Genomic DNA, 22,120 nt, shown 5'->3' with positions numbered 1-22,120 from the left:
CTTTTGATGAGTCTGGTAGTCACTAAAGCATTAGAGTCCTATATACTATTAGAAAACTACCAGTTGTACGTCTTTTTTTTTTTTTTCGAATGAACTCATACTTCACAACCTCCCAGAGTCTTCCTATGAGACATGTGACAGGGATGCTCCTGCGGCCACCTGTGTAATATAATAGCACGTTTGACGTAAGCAGTACCAAAAGTAAGAGACTGTGGAATGAAAAGTCACATGCTTTGGTTTTGTGATAAGAAGATATCTGATTAGCTAGAAGATAACATAGCACTGTGTGATTTCTGTAGCGTCCCATGAAAGCTAACTTCTGTTGAGAACTGTCACTAAGAGACCTTAATTAAGTCCAATTTAAGAGAATTACTGAACCAAACCACATGTCTTAACTCATCCAGCAGTGTCCCAGTTCCTATAGGTGTATCCCAATACATCTAGAATAGAATTAAACTCAGTTCCATGGAAAGAACATGATTGTTACAGTAATACTCACTGAAACTTGATAGATTTCCAGTCTTAGGCACTGATGGGAAGCCCTTTCATGCTGTTTGAAACATGAAGATGATTTGCCAGTACAAAAGCCTTCTACGCATCTGTATTTTCACCCTGTGTCACTCTTTTGGGCCTAGAATTTAAGGACAGCTACAGTGTCACATGGATACCTACAGAGATGCATAACGATTAAGTTATTCAGTATTTGTGATTCATCCCGTGGCCTTGTGTTCCAATGTTCAGAAACAATGAAACAAATATGTCACTGTATCCAATATTCAGTAAATATTTTGGAAGTGGTCACCAAAATACAGAAGAACCTAAAGGAAAAAAAGTAAAGGTCTAAGGCACTTTATTAGCATCTGAAATTCCCATCAATCTTCCAGGGATAGAGATGACTCTGATTATTTATAATTTAAATTGGGGCTGGTCTTGACCATAAAATCTGCTGAATAATATAGATATGACCACTTTTGTCACCACTGCTGTTGACATTCTCTGACGGGAAAGAGGGAAAGAAGCATGGAGACATCAATGTGATTGCAGGCGTGTCCTTCCGCTTGCCTCCTAGCAGTTTATGGCCTTGGGCATAGAATACTGCAATATGTAGTGGTGGAAAATTAACTTAAAGGAGAACTACTGTGAAACAGCTATCCAGAATCAGCAGTCAAGCTGTGGCTGGACTCATCTGAGATGTTGCTGTCCTTGACTCAACGATCCCTATGTAAGTAACTGTTTTCCAAATTCCTCTAAGTGAACTTATTTAAACAATGCATTATTTGGCAATTCTCATTTGGACAGTTTGCCTCTTTGGTGTTTTTGTGCTTACACATGAAGTGTGTTGACATTTACTTTTGTATAACTCACAAAAGGAAAGCTAAATGAGAAAGTACTTGCTGATCATTGATCTATATAACATCTGCACAGTTTGCTTTTACATCAGTGGTTCCAAAAGGGAAGCCTGCTTATCCTCAAGATAGACAGCAATCTCTAGAGATAACTTGCATAATCCTAGTTTATCTAAGTAAAAAAGAATAGTACCTGTGTCTAACAGCAGAGATCAGCAATGAGTCAACTCAACAATGGACAACACAGAGAATTCCAGAATGAAGACAGATCCATCTCTAAAAGTCAAATTTGCAAATACTGACAAGTTTGATGGTAGTGAGATCCTAGCATTTAATGAGTTCCACACATAACTACTGTAGAAGGAAGTAACATATTCTGGTTCCTGGATCTCTGTATGAGTTGTATGAATTGAGTGAACTATTATCATATATTCAATTCTAGAAACATTTTAGAAAAGGCTAGAAGATGTAGATCTATATTGTTTTGTCAATTTCATTCGAGCAAAATATCCTTCCCAAACCATGAATCACTGCTAACATTTACTTTTATTTCCTTAATAATATTTCCAATTAAGTGGATTTGTTAACAAAAACAAATTGCATTTTATGAAGTGAAAAACCAAGTTATTTGTTACCTTGTACTTTTCTTAAACTATGAAAATTCTTCAGATAGCAAATGGCAGGAATGCAGATATATTCATTTAATATATAAATATTTATAAATTAGTATATAAATTTGAAGGAGACTAATGGCTTTTGAAAATGTTTTCTAGAATAAGAAATTTCTGAAGTACACTTTTTTTTGCATTCAAATGGTTGATATTTATCTTGGGTAGTGCAAAGATTTAGGTAGATTTTCTTAACTTTAACATTTATGTTTAGGTATTTTCCATGGAAAAACCTTACCTATGTTCTACTTTTGATTTTCCAATTGCATTTGCCACAAGTTTCATGAGACAGAGAATTTTAAGATTGTATCACTAAATGTGAAGTAATTTTTCATGCTGCAACATATACTGGTTCAGTCTTGCTGAGTGTGTAAATTACTGATATGTTACAGTTCTGTTTGTGTCCATCTGTGAAATAAAATTGGTGATGAACCCAACACCAATCAATGTAAAATATAAGGGAGGGAGTTTTATAGAGCAATGGAAGCAGACAAAATTCTAAACTGCCAGGGCATGTGATCAAAGATAAAGTTTGTATTTTATAAATAACTGTGCCTGCTGACATTGAGATTCAAGATTATGGGTGTGGTCTCCACCACTTTTATCTATAGGAAAGTCCAAGTCTTTCAAAACATACCACCAGGGTTGCTAAGAATAGGACTTAAGAAAAATCATTTCATACTTTAAACCTCCCCTTTTGTCAATATAGTTTAATGATAACACACTGGCTCAGTCTACCTCCATGGTTATTTTAAAGCTCAAATTCACAGAGAAAACAATCGGAGGCTTTGGTAGCATGCCAAATAAATGGGATTATTACTGTGAGGGAGCAAAGGCAGCCGACTGAATCCTTTACATAACAGAATTCTCTTCACTTTAGTACTGAGCAACAGCAATATTTTGTTTATTTTTATCATGCATGAAGTGGAAATGGTAGTATGCTGGCCTTGTCATAGGCCAATATTGTCTACACAGTTAGAAAAATGCATAGGAGATGGTGACTGCTTAACATCAGTGTAAATTCCCTATACACTAGCCTGTCTCCATACCTTGACTTAAAAACACACACTCAATAATTTAAAATCCAAATGTTTGAGAACTTCATAATAATTTCTGATAACAATCCAAAAATAGGAAATGTCACAAAGTTAGAAACTATATATCTGTGCAAATGTGATTACGTAATTGACTTATTTCAGTAGAAGATGTCCATTCACTGCCACAGCTGTACAGTGGCAGAATAGACAGTGGCAGGCACTAAAAGAGGTAACATTTTTCTTGATAACCAAGAAAGAATCATCAATGATAACCACAAATGGATATGACCAGAAGCTTGCATTTCTTTTCTATAAGTAGGGGTACTCCTGCTGCTGTCAGTGTCAAACCTACTCCAGTGGGAGAATGTGGCTTGTGCTCCCATACATGACAATAAGACTGAGCAGAGTGACTTGTCCCTCAAGGACCTGTTTGATCATGCCATCACACTGTCCCAGACCACCAGTGACCTCACTACAGAAATGCGCAACTTATTTGTAAGTACCTCACTTCTGGCTTCTTCACAAAAAGAGCCTTCCAGGTAATGACTGTTATGTACTCCAGGGAAATCACCTCAACCATTTCTAGTAATACAAGCTTCATAGATAAGAAGAAGCGCGAGCTACTGAAAAGCAGAACAGAGAGGGTGGGGAAGTTTTGTGATATGACAAAAAGGATTCAGTCACTTACAAAATCTAGTGACTTGCTATTTTTCTTAAAATACAATATTCTTAAATTTACAGTTGTGACATGAAACATAATAGTCATGTTTAAAATTTGTTTACCGTTCGAGACCAGCCTGGACTACCAAGCAAGTTCCAGGACAGCCTCCAAAGCCACAGAGAAACCCTGTCTCAAAAAAAAAAAAAAAAAAGATTTGTTTACCATATTTGTAGGAGACCAGTCTCTAGTAGCATCTTCAATTATTCACTGCAGACATCCAACAGAGGAGAAATGCAGTATAGTGACTTTCATAGAATGAATAGAAAAATTATCAACTGTTTTGATGTCAATTAAGGAAAAATGAAAATAATAAAAATGTATTAGTATTTCAGAAACTCTAAAATGACAGGAATCATTGTGTACAAGATTTCCAGAAAATCTTTATCCAGTGGGAGGGTGGGTTTATAAGGGACATGAGTCATCTCTTGCCAATGGCTCTATGTTATCTGCATGAGGATAATAATGGAGCCAGAGAATTCATCTCTGTATTACGTGTGCATGTGCTCATTCTGTGCTTACTCACCTGTGTCCTGTCATCCCCCATGCTCTTTTAGTTCTCCGATGGCTTCTCTGCAAATATGTTCAAAAAATTTGTAAGTACCACACTGATTTCTATCTTCTTCAAAGACAAACAAGAACAATACCCCAAATGGAAGAGGAAATCACCTAGCAAACAAAAAACAAAACTTTCATTCTAAGACTGCAAAACAAATCAAGACTTTACCTCCACAAGTTAAAACAAACAAACAAACCATCAAAACAAAACAACACAACAACAACAAAAAAAACAGTTCCTCACTAAAAAAGAGAACAAGAAAAAGAACACCTCTGAATGGAAAAGAAAAGAAACAAAAAATACAATGATTTTAAGATTTTAATGGGATTATACTAGTGAGCTATAAGAATTGTGTAGGATTGTGTATGGCAGAACTCTGATCTCTCACTCATCCTCCTCAGGACTCAGGCTTCTGTGTCCCTCCTTAGTGCACTGCTGGTTTTTTGTAAAGTAGAACTGCATTGCATTTCATGTGTAGCACAGGGAGAAGAAATCTAAATAGGACCTCATGTCAACAGGGGAGAGGACTCAAAGATAATGGCCATTTGGAAAGCTTCAAATGTTAGGAATCATTGCTAAGATGTTTCAGTGGCCAAGGCTTGTTCAACTGGAAGGATGGTTTAGGAGTGAAACTAGATTCTCTCTTGCTGGTGATTATATACAATATGTTCAAGGTGAAATAATGGTAAGAGAAAACAGATAAGGCTTTCAGTTTATCAACGGGCATCCCAAGAATGTCTATGTTTTCAATAAATATGTGTTTATACTGTCTTTTTACTCAGGAGGTGTTTAAATTCCTCATCCTTGACTAATATGCTTTAAGTCTTACTGTTCTTAGTAATCCATTAAATAAAATAGCTTTCATCAGTTTTACATAAATATATTTCAAATACTATATTTAAATTAATATAGTATTTAAGTTTATATATTGATAAATATGTGAGCATTAATTTCTATTTTATGTTCTAATTGATGTATAATTTGCATTTCCTAAGGATGGTTACTATTTTTACAAATTATTAATAGACATTAATAAATTTCCATTCAATGTTAATAAAGTTACATTCAAGTGCTATATTTTACTTTGAATGGTACAAGTTATATGTATTCAGTGTTACTAGAAAGAATATTTATAATTTTATAATGCCCAGATGTACTATACTTCAGTTTAGAGAAAACGAAAATAAAGATTAAAAAATATAGATTCATAGAAACCATGGCACTTGTCTCAAATCATCAATACAGTTTATCTTTAAAACAATTTGTGTTTTGTAATTGTAATATTTTTAGGATTTCCCATCATACAATAAATTTTTAGAAGTGGGAACAGAAGAACATGGTAAAGAGGGAAAGAGCCTGAGAAATTACAAATAATTAGATGAAAAACAAATTGAGATCATAAATTTAATAGGAAAAATCTAGGTAAAGAATAACTTTTTAATTTCTTCATCTTAGATTTATATAGACCTAATTTGTAAAGCTTACAGTCTACTAAATTAATTCATGTGTTCATCGTGGATTCATTTACATAATCCCCCAAACTGGACTAACACAGTTTCTATTTTAACATTTGTAGGTACTGGATTTTCTTAAGGATACAGAGTACTTGATCAAGACTCTCAACAGCTGCCACACATTTTCTCTTAACACTCCAGAAACCTTGGAGGAAGCCAGAGATATCTCAGTGAGTCCTCAGGCCAGATTTTTCACATAAATAACTGAAGCAGTGCATTGCCTTTGCCATTTTGTAGGTTCTTATAAACACTATAATTATACCTGCAGGGAAATGGGGCAAGAGCAAGCAATTAAAGAGAAAAAATATCTAGGAGATAGTGGATAAATTATGTTAAAGCAGATGTTAAATAATATTGTAGGAGAGCCATAAACTCTCAAAGGCCACACAAAAATGTCTTGTCACTGGGTTTTATTTATTATTATGGAGAAACTTATGAAGTTAATTGGATCCCTGAATAAAAATACATTTATGTGTACTCCCAACATATGTAAAAATAATTGTCTTCATTTTTTATTACTAATATCTCCTCATTGGCAAAATATTTCATTACTGACAACCATATTGACTCTTCTTCATTCTCACAACTCTCCCTGGTTCTGATATTTATGTTTGCATAATAATTCTGAGCCTTAATGAAATTATCTGTAGAAAATAGTCCTTTATATACTATGCAAAGTTTCTAAGCCCTCAGTTGTGATGAGGTCAACATATCACAGCAACTGCATTAATAATTATTATGATCTTCCCGTTCTGACTTCCTGCCATAGCTTATCTCCTAATGAATTAATTTGATACCATTTTGAAAATAATAAGGAGGAACTGAAGGAATAAGATATAATGGAACTGAAAATGTTTATAGATGTTGTTAGAGACTGAATTCATGGCTTGATACTTCATTGGGTACTCTTAAAAATTACTTTTAAAAGCCCCCATAAAAGCTAGCTGAGTCAAAAAAATGAGGATTTGAAAAGATAAATGTAATGTAGGTTTTCTGTGACTAGCAAGAATGAGAGTATGGTTTATACCAACTCAAGTGCTTAGTCTTAGTCATATGCCGCTAAATTTCCAGCAACCTATATGTGCTCACCATTTGTCTTGTCTCTATTGCTCATAATCTTATGTTTTTATATTACTGTTCCATTGAACACTTTTTTTCTCTTCTTTTTCATGACCCCTAGTATAGTTAGTGAACATTAACACAAGAGATGTTGTAAAACAGTTAATTACATGTGAGATCCTCATTAAAGTCAAGTTTGTACCATTTTTCTTCTGCTGTACACTTCAAGAAACTCATTATTCTGCTAGAGGCAACAGGCAAAGAATCAAGTTGACTTACAAAATAATATTTATCAATAACAGGTTTCCTTCAAATAATCTTTCTAGTAGTATTGTAAAATTACTTAAATACTATAGATTAGTATAATTGTGATCAATCTAGTTTATGCGAATGGTGAATCTGAATTAAATGATTCCTATTTGATGCTGGGGGCATTGGTATTTCCTAAATAACATTCTGTAGGAACCTATTATGTTTCAAGCAAACCCTTGGTGTCATATGGACAAGCAAAACAATCAAATATGTTCTATCTTGCATGGAGAGCTGGTGGTTAAATTTCAAATGCACAACAAAATATGATCTAATAATTACTCATTTCAAAAAGTAATTTATATAAGTTATTTATGTAAGTTTTTGTTGTAAATTTATATTGAAAATATTTATATAAGTTGTTTCATTTTGGCAGAATGTGGGTGAGTGGTTGAAATTTACAGCTCTACATTATGTTGATCTTCAAGAGTGTTTGTGTTATTGTTTCTAATTAAAAATGTAACTAATCTTTGTGTACTTCATTTGTCTTAATATTGTTGCTCCTTTATGACACATAGTTTGAAGACTTCCTGAAAATGATACTTAGCATTGTGCATTCCTGGAATAATCCTCTGCATCACCTAGTGACTGAACTCAGTGGTATGAAAGGTGCCCCTGACGCAATTTTGTCAAGAGCCAAAGGACTTGAGAACCTAAATAGTGAGCTTCTAGAGAGCATCATGATGATACTGCGCAAGGTGAGCAGTCTTCTTTTCTCCCACTTTTGTCCTTCAGGAATGATGTGACTTCTGTAGTGAATGATACATTTTGTCATACATCACTTCACAAGAATACAATATAGGCCTTCCATCCTGCATGCAGCTTACCACTATGATGGACATGAAACGAAGCTGTTCTTCACAGTCATTTGGAGAGTAACTTTCCTGAGCCATATGACGTGCTCCTGATTATGTCCTTGTCTCTTATCACATTCACCCCTGCCTGGTTGGACTCCTAAGTGAGAAAGCTGTCATCTCTTCCGTTGTCCCTTGGCTAAACAAAAATCTGTGCTCAGGGGTCAATTTCTTAGTCCTCTGTCCATTTAGTCACAAAATACCATACTTTAAATGGTATCAACTTAATTTTTAAAAAAGTAAAAATGGGTCTCCCTCCTAGATTTTAGATGATAAATTTATAGTATTCTGTGCTAGATTTCTGAAATCCATGTTTCTGACCAACACTTTACATTACTAATATTTATGTGATATAAATCAATATTAAGAAGGGAAAAGGACAGGTAAATACAATCAGAATTAATGTTAAATGCAATTGGTGGTAATATTAAATGTCTAACTACCCATTGGTTATTAGATTCATCCTGGACTCAAGGAAAATGAGAAATACCCTGTCTGGACGGATCTGGCATCCTTGCAGGCAGCTGATGAAGAACGTCACCTTTTTGCTCTTTATAAATTGTTCCACTGCCTTCGTGTTGACACATATTCAATTGACCTTTATCTCAAACACCTGAGATGTATGCTTGTTAAGGAGGACATCTGCTACTCTGTAGAATTTTGAGAAGATCCTTAGTGAACTATCCTTTTGAAGCTTCTTACAATTTTATACCTTTTAATGTTATGCCTCAGTGTGATTGTTCTCCTTTACAAAATAAAGAGTGACATTCTAGCTATGCTAAAGCATAAAAAATGTGTATCTTTCGTTCATTTAGTATTAAATGTGTCTGTTGCACTGAGACCATCCTAACACAAAGATTGGATGTTTGAAAGAAAAATGAGGTGACTGACCACTTACTTTAGAATCACAGTTAGAAACCACTAATTCTAATAGGCATTCAATATAATGTTAGAACACTCAGATTTGTTTACTTAATCTTGAATCTTTGGTAGATGGAGGCTCAGTTTGTCATCTGATTCCAAGTAATTTAGAATCTAGGCTTATCTCACTGTCAGGTTTCCTGAAATGAAAGACTGCAGGGTTAACTTTCCAGCAAGGATCAGATTATCAAGGAGATTTAGAACTGGAAGATAATCCAGGTTGCATCTTGACAGACAAAAAATGAAAATGTCTGAAATGGAATCATAAAATAGAATTATGAGGTAGGGAATAGGGGAATAAAAGGATAAAGGGAAATAAGTAAAATACTAGGCATGAAGGATAATGTGCTGTCAAGATATCCAACCTCAGAAGATGCTAAGCTACCATACCCTTTAGTGATATCTGATGTTCCTTTTTCATGTGCCTTCTGTTTCTTGTTTTCCTGGAAGTTTCATTTGCATTAGAAGTACCTCCTCTTTCATTAATGGGATTTTTACAATTCTAAAGCAACACAAGTCTAGGTCATTCTCTTTTTAAGAACTCAAGGCAGATTTCTACCTATGCAAGACAAACCCTTGATGCATATAACACCAGTGTTTCAGCCAACCCTTTCTCTGATTTTATACATACCCTGGGGAGTTTTTAATCTGAGCTTTATTATGACTCCATGTCTCTGAAAAGTAGAGAAGACTGTGGTCCATGATAAGTTAGCAACATCTCCATTACCTCTTGCATGTAGCCGAATGTTAATTACCCTGATATGATATATGTCATCTTTCTTTTCATTCAAAAGGCAGGAGGTTGTCACGAGACCCACAAATCCTTCATATCTCAGCTATTGCTTGTCCAAAGCACCTCACAACATACTCTCTTAACATTCTTCCCATTGATCTATGTCTATTTCCAACACAGGTGATAGCAATTTATTGGAGGGTATTGAAATAAATGGCAAGTCAATTTTGTGAAATTTTGAGTATTATATAAGTTTACAACAAGAAGGAATTTTAGACTTCTGGGAAATCTATCCAGTGTGACAGTAAAAGGCCTCAAAGTGGGACATAATTGAAATAAAAAATTTCAGACAGATTTATTGTGGATACAGGTACTATATAGATTCAGAAATAAGCTACTTGAAAGTACACTTAAAAGACGTTTTGAAAGACTCCTTTAATCAGAGTGATTAAGTGTACTTAATACTATGGGTTTCAATATGAGTTGGCATTTGAAGAAATGGTTTCTCTGTAGCAAGAATAACAATAGTGGCATTAAAACAGAAAGGGTCTAATTCTAGAAATTGATATATCTAATAAAATGGAGAATTATTCATCATGAGAGTGGTATATACCCAAAGCAGAGGTTTTCAACTATGTATTTTAAAATGTCTATTTTTCAGGTGTTTTGGTTGAATTTTCAGAGAAGGGTGTCAGTAATGAGTGGATGTATTTACTAAGGCTGATGAAGTATTTTAAGCATATCAGATGAGTAGGCATAGATAGGCTATGGTTCTGTGTGGGGATGTGGCAGATGAAAGTGCCAAAAATTTTTAAATCTAAGAGTAGATGAAAAAGTTAACGAAGGATAATCCAAGAGAAGAGAGGGTAAGGATAATGAACTTTATGACCAATTGAACATAGACTTGATTTTTCTAAATGACAATGACTTTTTACGAGAACTCAATAAAATGAGTAATTTTAAAGAAATCACAAAAATGAGCCAATTAAACACACTATGTATGTACTGTCCCAGAATCAGAAAGTTTATGCTTTGGCAATGATAAGTTGTAGATAACTTGTCCTCTTTAAGAACTTTGTGTAAGAGAGATCTATTCTCTAATTTTTTACAAGTACTTTTAAGTTACAAATTAAACTAACCCCCCAAGGCAACTCCTCAAACAATCAAAATTAGCTTAAACAAAATTTACAGTGAATATTTTCAGCAAATATGTGTATGCACAATTAAATAGTATATGTTTGCCTGCTATAAACCATCGGATTTGGTGAAAGACATAGCCGGCTTGGTGAAGAATTTGTCTGCCTTTTTTGTGGGGATACCTTCAGGGACATCTGTCACTTCTAGCACAGTTCCCAGCAGAGCACCTTGCTCCAACCCGCTCTGTTCATGGCACACTCAAAATTGACCAGCCATAGAGCAAGGGAGGGCAGATGGACAGACTGTAGTGCAATGACTGTCCTGAGAGGGAATAGAGTCCACCACCCTATGAATGGACCCTTGGGCTCAGGGACCTAGATGAGAAAAAGCAGGAGATTTTATCCAGTGCAGACAGCATGGTGACGGGAGAGGGAGCTGGAGACTAGGAGATATGGTAGGGCTGTTGCACTCTTGAGTGCTGGCCTGCAGGTACTGTCAGGATTGTACAAGTCTCCACCCTTCTGTCCTTGCTGGTCTTCACTGTGATATATGCAGTGACTCCACTGGCCCATGGATGGATTTGTGTGTGTGTGTGTGTGTGTGTGTGTGTGTGTGTGTGTGTGTGTGCGCGCACGCATGCTTGCGCTGTGGTCCAATGGGTACATTCAATTGTATGATGAATACATTAGGTCCAGATGGCGACAACGTTCCTGGGCACTGCTGTGCTGTCTGTTGTGAGCTTCAGAGAGAGGGAAGCTGAGGTATCTGATACCGATTAGAGCCAGGAGATTACAGAAACCCTATAGGAGGACTCATACAATTCTGCTCTGCCAGAGGATTATATTGACCATGGGTACAGCCCCTGCTAGGTTACCTCTGTCCACAGACTGACTTGAGGGGCCAACATGGGCTGCTGGAAAGGTGGCTGGACAATGATTTTGTGAGTCACTGCACTGTACAAGGCTTGGTAACAAGGCAGCATAGTGTACTGCACCCCAGTCCTTGCAAATGGCCTCCCATGCTGCTCCTCTGGTTGTTGAAGAGACCCCTATTCTAAGGCTGCTGGACCTCAAGCGCCCAAGCCATCTGCAGCTGATTAGGAGTCATGGACCTTAAAAAAGGCTATTGAGAAAGGCAGCTGCTGATCATGCTGGGGCAATAGGCCACCAGATGTGTATGTTTGATGCAGGTGTGGGCATCCATGTGTGTATGCATGCATGTATGAGTCACAGAGAGAGAGAGAGAGAGACAGAGAGAGACAGAGAGACAGAGAGAGAGAGAAAGAGAGAGAGAAGAGAGAGAGAGAGAGAGAGAGAGAGAGAGAGAGAGAGAGAGAGAGAGAGAGAGAGAGAGAGAGAGAGAGAGATCGCTGGGTTTAGATAGGATTGTCCATGGATCCATGGATAGTAAAGAAACAGCAGATCAGCCAAGGTCCTGCTGGTAGCCTTGGAGGGACAGGATTTGGTAAGTGGGTGGTGCAAAGAGAGAAGAGGAAGTCATGGTATACCTAGGTTGCTGAAGATGCTGGAGGGATATTTAGGACTGGAACAGATGTCCAATCTGGTCAGTCTCATGGGCAAATGCTCTCTCTCTCAGACCTTTTGATATCCTCTCTATCTTCCATTGATTTTCTCCCACTGTAGAGGAAGGACAGAGAGGGTGGAAGAAAGGGCATCAAGATGTAGAGAGAGAAAGAAAGTAGAGTCAGTTCAGAACGAAATAAAAGCAAGGAGAATGGAGCCCACAATTTTTAAAGTCTACAATTAGTTGTGTGACAGTTTAGAACAACATCATCTGCAAAGGCTCATACTTGAAGCTAAAACTTTTATTAGCATGAAAATGGTGGGGTATTTAGAAGATGGAACCTGGTACAAGATTTCATTATGTGTATCTCTCTCCCTCTCTCTTTCTCCATGTGTGTGTTTGTGTGTGTGTGTGTTTGTGTGTGTGTGTGTATCTTTTGTCTCTATTTGTCTGTCTCTTTCTCTGTTTTTATGTAACTATATCTATCTATATATCATCTGTCTGTATGCATTTTTCTTTTTATTTCTTTCCTTACTCACGCAAAGTCGTGACCTCCTCTACCATATACTCCTACCACAATGCACTCTTTTGCCAGAATTGGTGCAAAGCACAACCAATAGACTAAATCACCCAGAAGAAAGAATGCCAAGGATGAAGAATTAGTTCATGAAAAAAATACATTGTACATACGCGGAAAACAATAGATTAAATAAGCATGACTACTCTTGGATGTGGCCCACAAGATAAAGAAGAGTCCATAGGACACAAAAGTAATCTGAAATATCAACTAAAAGTATACTAAATTTGCTCCTTTAAAATTTAGCCAAACATTTCCCCAACCAGAGCAAACATAAAAATTCAAACACACAGGAAGCTTATGACCTGAAAAGATAAGATCAGAGAACAAACTTCCTTGTCTATTATAGTTAGGTATTCATTATGGAAAATCTTCATTGTTAACATACCTGGATTAATAGTCAACTCAGAGATACTGCATTGAAGGTATTGCCAGAAAGGATTAACAGAAGAGGCAAAACCAACCTAAATGTAGGTGGGATGCAGAATAACATAATGGGTTAGAAACTCATTCTGAGTAATAGAGAAAAAGAGAAATCCCATTGATTGTCTGTAGCCCACTCTTTCATCTCAGTACCCTAATTCTGTGCAAATGCTATCATGCTGCTCCTACAAAGACCAGAGCTATTGGTGTCATTCTGCTTTTCTTGCTAGAGTAGAATGAAATCTCAAACTGTAAAAAAAAATAAAAAAGGCAATTTCTTCTTAATTTAATTTGCTTTTGCCAGTTATTTGCTCCAAGGAGACATATGTGAATGTGTGTGTCTGTCTTCTGTCTGTCTGTATGCGTGTGTGTGTGTGTGTGTGTGTGTGTGTGTGTGTGTGTGTGTGTGTGTGTGCAGGGACACCAGACCTTGAGCAGAGACCCACTTTCCCATCAGCCTGGGACCAGGCAGCTGTAAGACAATGTTTACTAAAAACAATACAATGCCCAGGGCAATAAGTTCCAGAAAAGGGCTGGCCCATGGGAACCGCCCTGTCCTCCACCTTTCCGAAGACTAACTGCCTCTTCAGATCCACCCACTTCCACCTCTGGTTTCAGGGTATATAATAACCAGCCACAGTAGGAATAAAGGAGAGCCTTCTTGAGGAGCCTTTGGGTCTATGTGTTGTCAATCCCCGACACCCCCCGCACATTCTCGGACACAGGCTGCGCAGCGGGCACAGCACGTGTGTATAGAAAGAAATAGAAAGAAAGAATTAAATGAAACAAACCTAAAAGTAGAGACTGAGTAATACACATACCCATACAAAAAGATAAAAAGACAGAGAGATGGTGTGATTTTACTAGAAATATCACCAAGGCAACCATATCAGAATAATAAAAGACCTCTCACTAGAAATCCTTAAAGTGAAAAAGTAGTGGAATATTAAAAATCGATTTAAAAATCAAAAGTAAATAATTGGTCACCAAGATGTTTTTTTTCAAAAAGATATCCTTGATTTTATCAAATTCAATAGAACATTTTAAGAAAAACTTAAATTAAGACATTTATGACTACTAATCTAGTGTTAAATAAGAATCTGAAATACACCTTTAAATGAAGCAAAAGAAAAGATAGTTTCTAATAGAAACATAGGAAAGTATGCGCTCCATGAAAAGAATACATTAACAAAGATGACAAGAAGCAGAAAAGGAAGAGGAGAAGGATGAAGAGCAGAAGTAGGAGGAAGAGGATGAGTAGGAGAAGAAATTATCTCCCCAAAAAGGAGTGGAGCCAAGTGCAGCCAAATTGTTGCACGAGCTCGGCCCAGTTCATGGACAGGGACAAATTCTTCAAATGGAACACTGTAGAGCTCACTACTATCAGGGACGTTTTCAAAGCAAGTGGTTTTTTTTGTTTATTTGTTTGTTTGTTTATATGCTTCACAAATTACATTGATTGCAAAGTGGTTAGGAATCAAGCACTGGAACCAAATGTCCCTAACATTATTCAGAGCTACTGGTGGTGCCCTACCAACTCTTCCAAAGCCCATGCAAATGCCTGTCTTAATAAGGACAGAAGAAATATCATTTGATAAAAAATAAAGTAAAATAGAAATTATACTTAAAAAAGAAAAAAATCCTGTCCAACATAATAAACAAGTCAATCTTTAATATTAACAAGAAAAAATATGGAATAAGAAACAGCAATTCAACCAAGTGAAAAACAACAACAACTAAAGAAATTGCAGGAATGAATAAGACTTTTTAAATAATAACCATAAATGTAAAGGATATTAATACTGCAATTAAAAATTTAGCTATCTATTTAAAACTCCTTGGATAGAAGTTCTGAGTTGAAGATTCCACATAAGATCAAAGGTTTTTTTTTATTTTTTTAATTTTAAAATTAAATTTAAATTAGAAACAAGGTTGCTTTATATATCAGTTCCAGGTCCCACTCCCTTTCCCTCCCCTCCTCCCATGCCCTCCTACCACCCCCCCCAATGTTCCCTCATTTCCCCAGGGAGGGTGAGGCCCTCCATGGGGGTGTCCATAGACTGTCATTTCATCCAGGGCAGGGCCTAGATCCTCCCCCAAGAGTTCAGGGTGAGAGTGCATCTTTCATTGTTGGATGGGAGTCCAAAGTCCATTTGTATACCCAGGATAAATACTGATCTACTACCCAAGGCTCAATAGTTTACCTAGGCCTCCTCACTGACACCCACATTCAGGGGTCTTATCAGTCCCATGCTGGATTCCCAGGCATCAGTCTGAGATTCAAGAGTTAACCCTTGTCAGGTCAGCTGTTTCTGGGGGTTAAACCATCCCAGTCCTAACCCCTTTGGTCATCAGGCCTCCCTCTCTGTAACTGGATTTCTTGAGTTCAGCTCAGTGCTTAGCCGTGGGAGTCTGCCTCTGTTTCCATTAGGCACTGAATGAAGGTTCTGTTTCCCAGACTCTCTGGCCATGGGACTGTAGGCTGGCACTCCCCAGATCTATGTCTAAAATCCATATATGAGAGAGTTCATGCCATGTTTCTCTTTTTGTGACTGGGTTACCTCGCTCAGGATAGTTTCTTCTAGTGCCATCCATTTGCCTGCAAATCTCAGGATTCCATTGTTTTTTTTTCTGTTGAATAGTACTCCATTGGGTAAATGTACCACATTTTCTCTATCCACTCTTCGGTTGAGGGACATCTAGGGAATAAACATACCACAATACCCAGCAACTCCACTCTTATGCATATATCAAAAAGATGCCCTTTCATTCAACAAGGGTGTCTGTTCCACTATGTTCATAGCAGCATTATTCATAACAGCCAGAACTTGGAAGCAACCTAGATGCCCCTCAACCCTCCCTGAGGAAATGAGGAGATATTGGGGGAGGGTTGGTGGGAGGGCACCGGAGGAGGGGCGGGAAAGGGACCTGGAATTGACATGTGAAGCAACCTTGTTTTTAATTTAAATTTAAAAATAAAAATAATATTAAAAAACTCTGAGGAAATTATGTATAGTAGGAAAACATAAACATTATAAAGACTGTTTATGAAAAACAGTATATTAAATTACAGAAACCTCATTAATATTTGTTTGAAACCAATAATAAGTAGTTATCTTTGCCCCCATTTACAAGTAATGCTTGGTCCCTTACTGAGCAATAAAGCAACAGAAAAAAGTAAAAAGGAAAATTCTATACTTCAGATACTATGACCTCATACTTAAAAGGTATTAAAGACTTGATGAAGAAAATCCCTTATGTGCGATAAGCACAGTCAGCATTGTTGAGGCATTTATACCTAACATGCAGTTCCTACCTACAACTTGATGCAAAAAGAAGACAGGAAGATAAACCTTTTCCAATGGCTTAAAAATGACATACTAACACCAGAAATTAATGTCTCCAAACAGCAAAAATATAAAGATATGTTAAAGGACAATGGAAGAAGCCCTAGAAAGGACACATATACTCATGGCTTGGCAGAATTAACTTTGTGAAACTGGATGTGCCATTGAGTGAACCCTTAGTGGGCAAAATTACAATGATTGTCTTTGGAGAATTTAAGAAAACAATTTAAAAATCATATGAAGGGGAAATGGTTCTGAAAATACCAAGCAATGTGATGGAGAAAGAATAAGACTAGAGTTACCAAATTTTCTGATTTCAATTTGTGCTAGAGATCCACAGTAACAGAAACAGCATAGTATTAGTGCATGACCAAACATGTAGACAAAGAGACAGAATGGATAATTCAGAAATAGGGCAGGTGAGATGGATTAGTGGGTAAGGTTGTCTGTAAGAATAATGACCTTAATTGGTCTATGCAACCAAAGGTGGAAAAAGAGGACTGGACCTGCAAATTGTCCTTTGAAAAAAATAAAGTGTTTTGATGTATGTTGTGGCAACTGTCAGCCTGATACATACATGCCACACACACATAAAAATTATTTAAAAATGAGCTACTATTAACCCATAGACTGACACCTATTTAGCATTTAAGAAAAATATACTAATTGTAACATGAAAAATGCATTTTTAAAAAATGTTACAGAAGAAATTGAGTGCACATACAGAACACAGAGATTGGGTTACAATATTGAACCTGTACACATTTTCTACAGGACCCTACTATCACCATAAATGATTCCAATAATGAGCAATTGGGATTTAATGGAATTAAATACCTTTGACAACCAGAAACTATGAAAGCAGAGAGAGCATAAAGGATGGGGGAAAGAAAACAAATCTTAGTCAACTCTATGTACAATAGTATATTAGTACTAGTGATACCATTTTCTATCAAGTGTATAACCATTCATGGCTCTGTCTATCTATCTACCCTTCCTTCTCATTTATATGGATTAATGAGAGTTGAACAGACTGTGCTATAGAGAATAAATTCAAAGACCTAACACTTATTTGGAAAACGTTCATTCAATATATTTTCTCATCAGGAAAACACAGATTAAATGGGTTCAAAGCATCATCTCCCATGAATCAGAATGGATATATCAAGAAAACAAATTGTGGCAAGGAAATGTAAGAAAAGGAAACCTTATGAATTGTTGGTGGAAATATAAGGTGATGCAACTATTACAAAAATAATAATGGGTATTCTTCAAAAATGAAACTGCAAACTTCAGATGCAACCCTAACAGTACAGCATATATCAAGAAATGAATGAACAAAAAAAAAGAGAACACATGCAATAGACTTTAACTACAAAGAATAATAAATTATGCCATCTGTTGGAAAAGATTAAATTTGATACTATCTTGTTAAGCCAGACTGAAAAAGACAAATGCCAGGCGTTTCCTCTTATGTGAAAAATATAGTTTTACATATAAAATATAAATACATAGATTATATGCACATATGACACAAATGTGTAGAAGGAAATGTGATATCGAGAATATCCGCAAAGTGCTCATAATGGGAAAGCATAGATATGGATCAATGGAATACAGAAATATATCATAATGTGTTTCCAATCATGTGTGGATTTAGATTGCATCATATGAAATTATGCATTGTTCTCTATGAAGACAAAGAGGAAGAGAAGTGTAAAACAAATTTGTGGGAGTGAATGAGAGCCAGGTATAATGAAATAAATATAAAGATGGATAGTGATTCCTAAAAGCATGACTTTGTATGATATTTAAAATTTATTTTAAAATGGAAATATCATGAAAATATAAGAATAAAAATGTATATATATATTTATTAGCATTTAAAGAAGCAAAAATCAGTACATTAACATTTGATAAAGGTATATATTAAAGTAAATTATTAGAAATAAAGAGATACATAAAGCCTTATATAAGGATAACTAGACCAATCAAATAGGAAGGTAAAATTATGTGAAAACATTTACAACAACCAAAATAGCCTGAAATAAACATAAACAAAAACGATGAGAGCTGAAAAGACCAACACATAAATCTAGATTTATTTTTCTATCCAATTCTCTGGATGTTTTTCAAGAAGGGGAGTTGACATTTTCAAGTTGTTCTGTACCAATGACAGGATCATGCAGTTTGTTCTCTATCTAGGCTTTGCATTTATTGTACCACATTGATCCTTTCAGAGACACAAAATAATCTGTGAAAACTGAATTCAAACTCAGTTCATAATAGTCAATGGACTTTCATCTCTGCTGTTCATTTAGGCTTACCAGTTTCTAACTTAAAATATTAGTCTGTGTTTTAACCTGAAAAAATTGCTCCATAGTTTTCTTCTGTTGTTGTTTTGCCCTTGTCAATTTCAACATTAAAAGCATGAGTTTCATAGTATTCCTTTGCTTTGGAATTATATTTATTTGATTTAAATGTTAAAAAGGCAACCTTTCCTTCAAACAAGAACATTTTAATGGCTATTCAAAATAAAGCCTAAAAGATGAATATAGAGTAAACCTGGGTAGATTTCAGTCACCAACATATTTAGCTCTCTGTAATACGCTGTCATCCTCAAGGATGCCTTTGGCTTCATTCTCTGAGAAACTTTCCAATGGGGCTGTGGAAATGTGGAAGACAGCTCAGAAAAGACAGGCAACAATAGGAAGTGGTCACATCTCACCTACAACCCCAGCTGCTTCTTCAGAATCTTCCTGGTTTTCTTGAATGCCCTGGGGCCACTACATATCTGTCAGGCAGCCCCAGCTGCTGAGAGAGCTCAGGGCTGAATTTTCTACCATAAAAGGCTCTCATTTTCTCTCAAACAAATATGTTTACTGTACATTCATATTATCCAAAATACTCTCAACTCTGGTATATAACATGTGCCTCAGGAACATATCCACCCCTAATGATTGTTCTTTCACTGGAGAAAGCTGCTCAGTGTATTATTTGGGAAGGATAGTCTAAAAAAAATGTTTAATTGTGTCTACCTTCATGGCTCTGTATCCAAAAAATCCACTGAAGCTCAGTGCTCAAAATACATTTTGGAGTTACCACAGAGAATTTTCATTGATCTTACATTTCCTGAAACTCCAACATTGTACAAACCAGCAGGAGACCATGACTTGTACCTCTTACTCTAATCAATGAACTCTTGTTCAAACTTCCTAATCTTCCTGGAAGCAAAGAAGCTTAGCTGCTGACATAGCACTTTTCTGAGGAATTCTGCTATGATGTCATCATAATTCGTGTTAAGTTCCTGCCTTTTGTCATCACACCTTGAATACTTTAGCATTTAATAAACCCAGTTGACATGACAGCTTCTACACTGAGATACAACAAAATGTCTGACGCTCTAAGTGTCATATATGCTGAGTCACCAGCTAGAGAGGAGATGCTTGATAAAGAAACCCTGGAGCCCAAGTCTTCACCTATCATTATGCTAGGCTTACACTAACAAAATAGTGCATTTGTCAGTCATGTAAGAATTGGAAAGTCAAACCAAAGAATGGATAAAGAAAATGTGGTACTTTTACACATTTACTCAGCAGGAAAAAAAATGGAATCTCAAAATTCAAAGGCCAATGAATGGAACTAAAAGAAGCCATCCTGAGTGAGGTAAGGCAGTCACAGAATGACAAGCATGGTATGTATTCACTCATATATGAATATTAGACATACAGCAAAGGATTACCTTAATAGAGGGAGCTATTATAGGTTTAAACTGAAATCTGGTACTAGGGAAATGTCCAGAGATCCACAAGGATGACCCCAACTAAGAATCTAAACAATAGTGGAGAGGCTACCTTAAATTCCCCTCCCCTATAATGAGATTGATTACTACCTTAAATGCCATCCTAGAGCCTTCATTCAGTAGCTGATGGAAAGCAGAAGCAGATATTCAGAGCTAAGCACTGAGCTTAACTCCTGGAATCCAGTTGTAGAGAGGGAGGGGAGATAAGCAACGGGGTCAAGATCATGTGGGGTGGGGGACCCACAGAAACAGCTGACCTGAGCAAGAGGGAGCAGTCATACCCAAGTCCTAAAGCTGGGGAACCAGCATTGGACTGAACCAAGCATTCTGAATGCAGGTGTCAGTTAGCAGGCCTGGGCAGTCTATGGGACTTCTGACAGTGGAACCAGTGTTTATCCCTAGCACACAAATGGACTTTAGGACCCCTATACAGGACTACTCTCTCAGTTTAGATACACGGGGGAGAGCCTAGCTCCTCCCCCAAATGATGTGACAAGCTTTGATGATCCCCCATGGAAGGAAGACCTCACCCTCCCAGAGGAGAGAATGGGGGCATGAGAGGGAGGGTCTGTGGGGGTCATGGTAGGATGGGATGGAGAGGTAACTGGGATTGATATGTAAAATAAGATTGTTTCTAAATAAAAATTTTGGAAGATCAATAATTCCAATGAAATGATTTTCAAAAGTCTTCTACTCTCCCATAAACAAAGGAATGACCCTAGGATTACAATATCTTCCAGGGGAGCAGTTCGTAAGGATCATATAGTCAATAATCTGTATATATACTATAGAAAGGTAACATCCTGGATACCCTGTCATGTTACACATAAGAGCACATCACTGAAAAGCCCCAGCATTCTCTCTCTAACACATCTATGACTCTCTATAAATTATAAAAATGAGGCAGGTATTGGAGAGGGAATTAAATTGGATAATATTCTTCTTCCTTCAACATTTTTGTCTGGGATAAATTAAATCAATATTTTCTTTTAACAATTTGTTTTCTAAATCATTGAGGGAAAAAGAAAATTGAAGAAACAAGTATATGAACCTAGGTGCCTAGAAACAGTTTTGGCTTAATGTAGTCAGAAACACAACTTTGATTAATTATTTGTAGTGGTTAGAGTATAGAGAATTCCTATCTATGGGGACGTACCTCCCCCGCATTCAAATACCCTGGGATCTTGGTTAGAAAATAGACTTTATTTTAGAGAAAACATTCTAGTTATTTATTTTCTTTCTTGACAATAGTCTAGCTATCCAGGTTATTTTATTTTACTTTATTTTATTTATATTACTAGTTTACTCTAGTGAACTCTTCCAATCTATATATGGATTGTGTTTTGTGCTCTTGGTGCCTATCTATAAAGACAGTACAATTGTTAAATTTGCTTGGTTCTGTGAAAGAAGCATTTACATTTTGCTTGAGAGAGCACTTACTTTGAAGTTCTTGTGTAGCCTAATTTTTCATTCATTTGTTTATATTTTAGGTTAATTTCTTTTTTTTACATATCAGTTTTTGTTACAGTAATATTCACAATAGATAAGTTTCACAAAACACCTGAAAGATTCTGGGTTAATTTCTATCTCAA

At 36.3% G+C, this 22,120-nt stretch overlaps 1 protein-coding gene across 1 annotated transcript; it reads left to right on the top strand.

Annotated features, from left to right (window-relative positions):
• The first annotated feature begins 1,191 nt into the window (after nucleotides 1-1,191).
• Nucleotides 1,192-8,740, top strand: LOC101822812 (prolactin-7C1-like). The gene is given in 6 exon segments (XM_040755333.1): nucleotides 1,192-1,222; nucleotides 3,368-3,546; nucleotides 4,327-4,365; nucleotides 5,905-6,012; nucleotides 7,729-7,908; nucleotides 8,522-8,740. Coding segments are annotated over 6 exon segments (756 nt in total).
• Nucleotides 8,741-22,120: the final 13,380 nt, after the last annotated feature.

This window comes from Mesocricetus auratus, unplaced genomic scaffold (assembly GCF_017639785.1).
Source record: "Mesocricetus auratus isolate SY011 unplaced genomic scaffold, BCM_Maur_2.0 Super-Scaffold_100013, whole genome shotgun sequence".
NCBI classification, from domain to species: Eukaryota; Metazoa; Chordata; class Mammalia; order Rodentia; family Cricetidae; genus Mesocricetus; species Mesocricetus auratus.
Note: the sequence above shows the minus strand (reverse complement) of the source record. Positions and strands in the feature narration are given on the sequence as shown.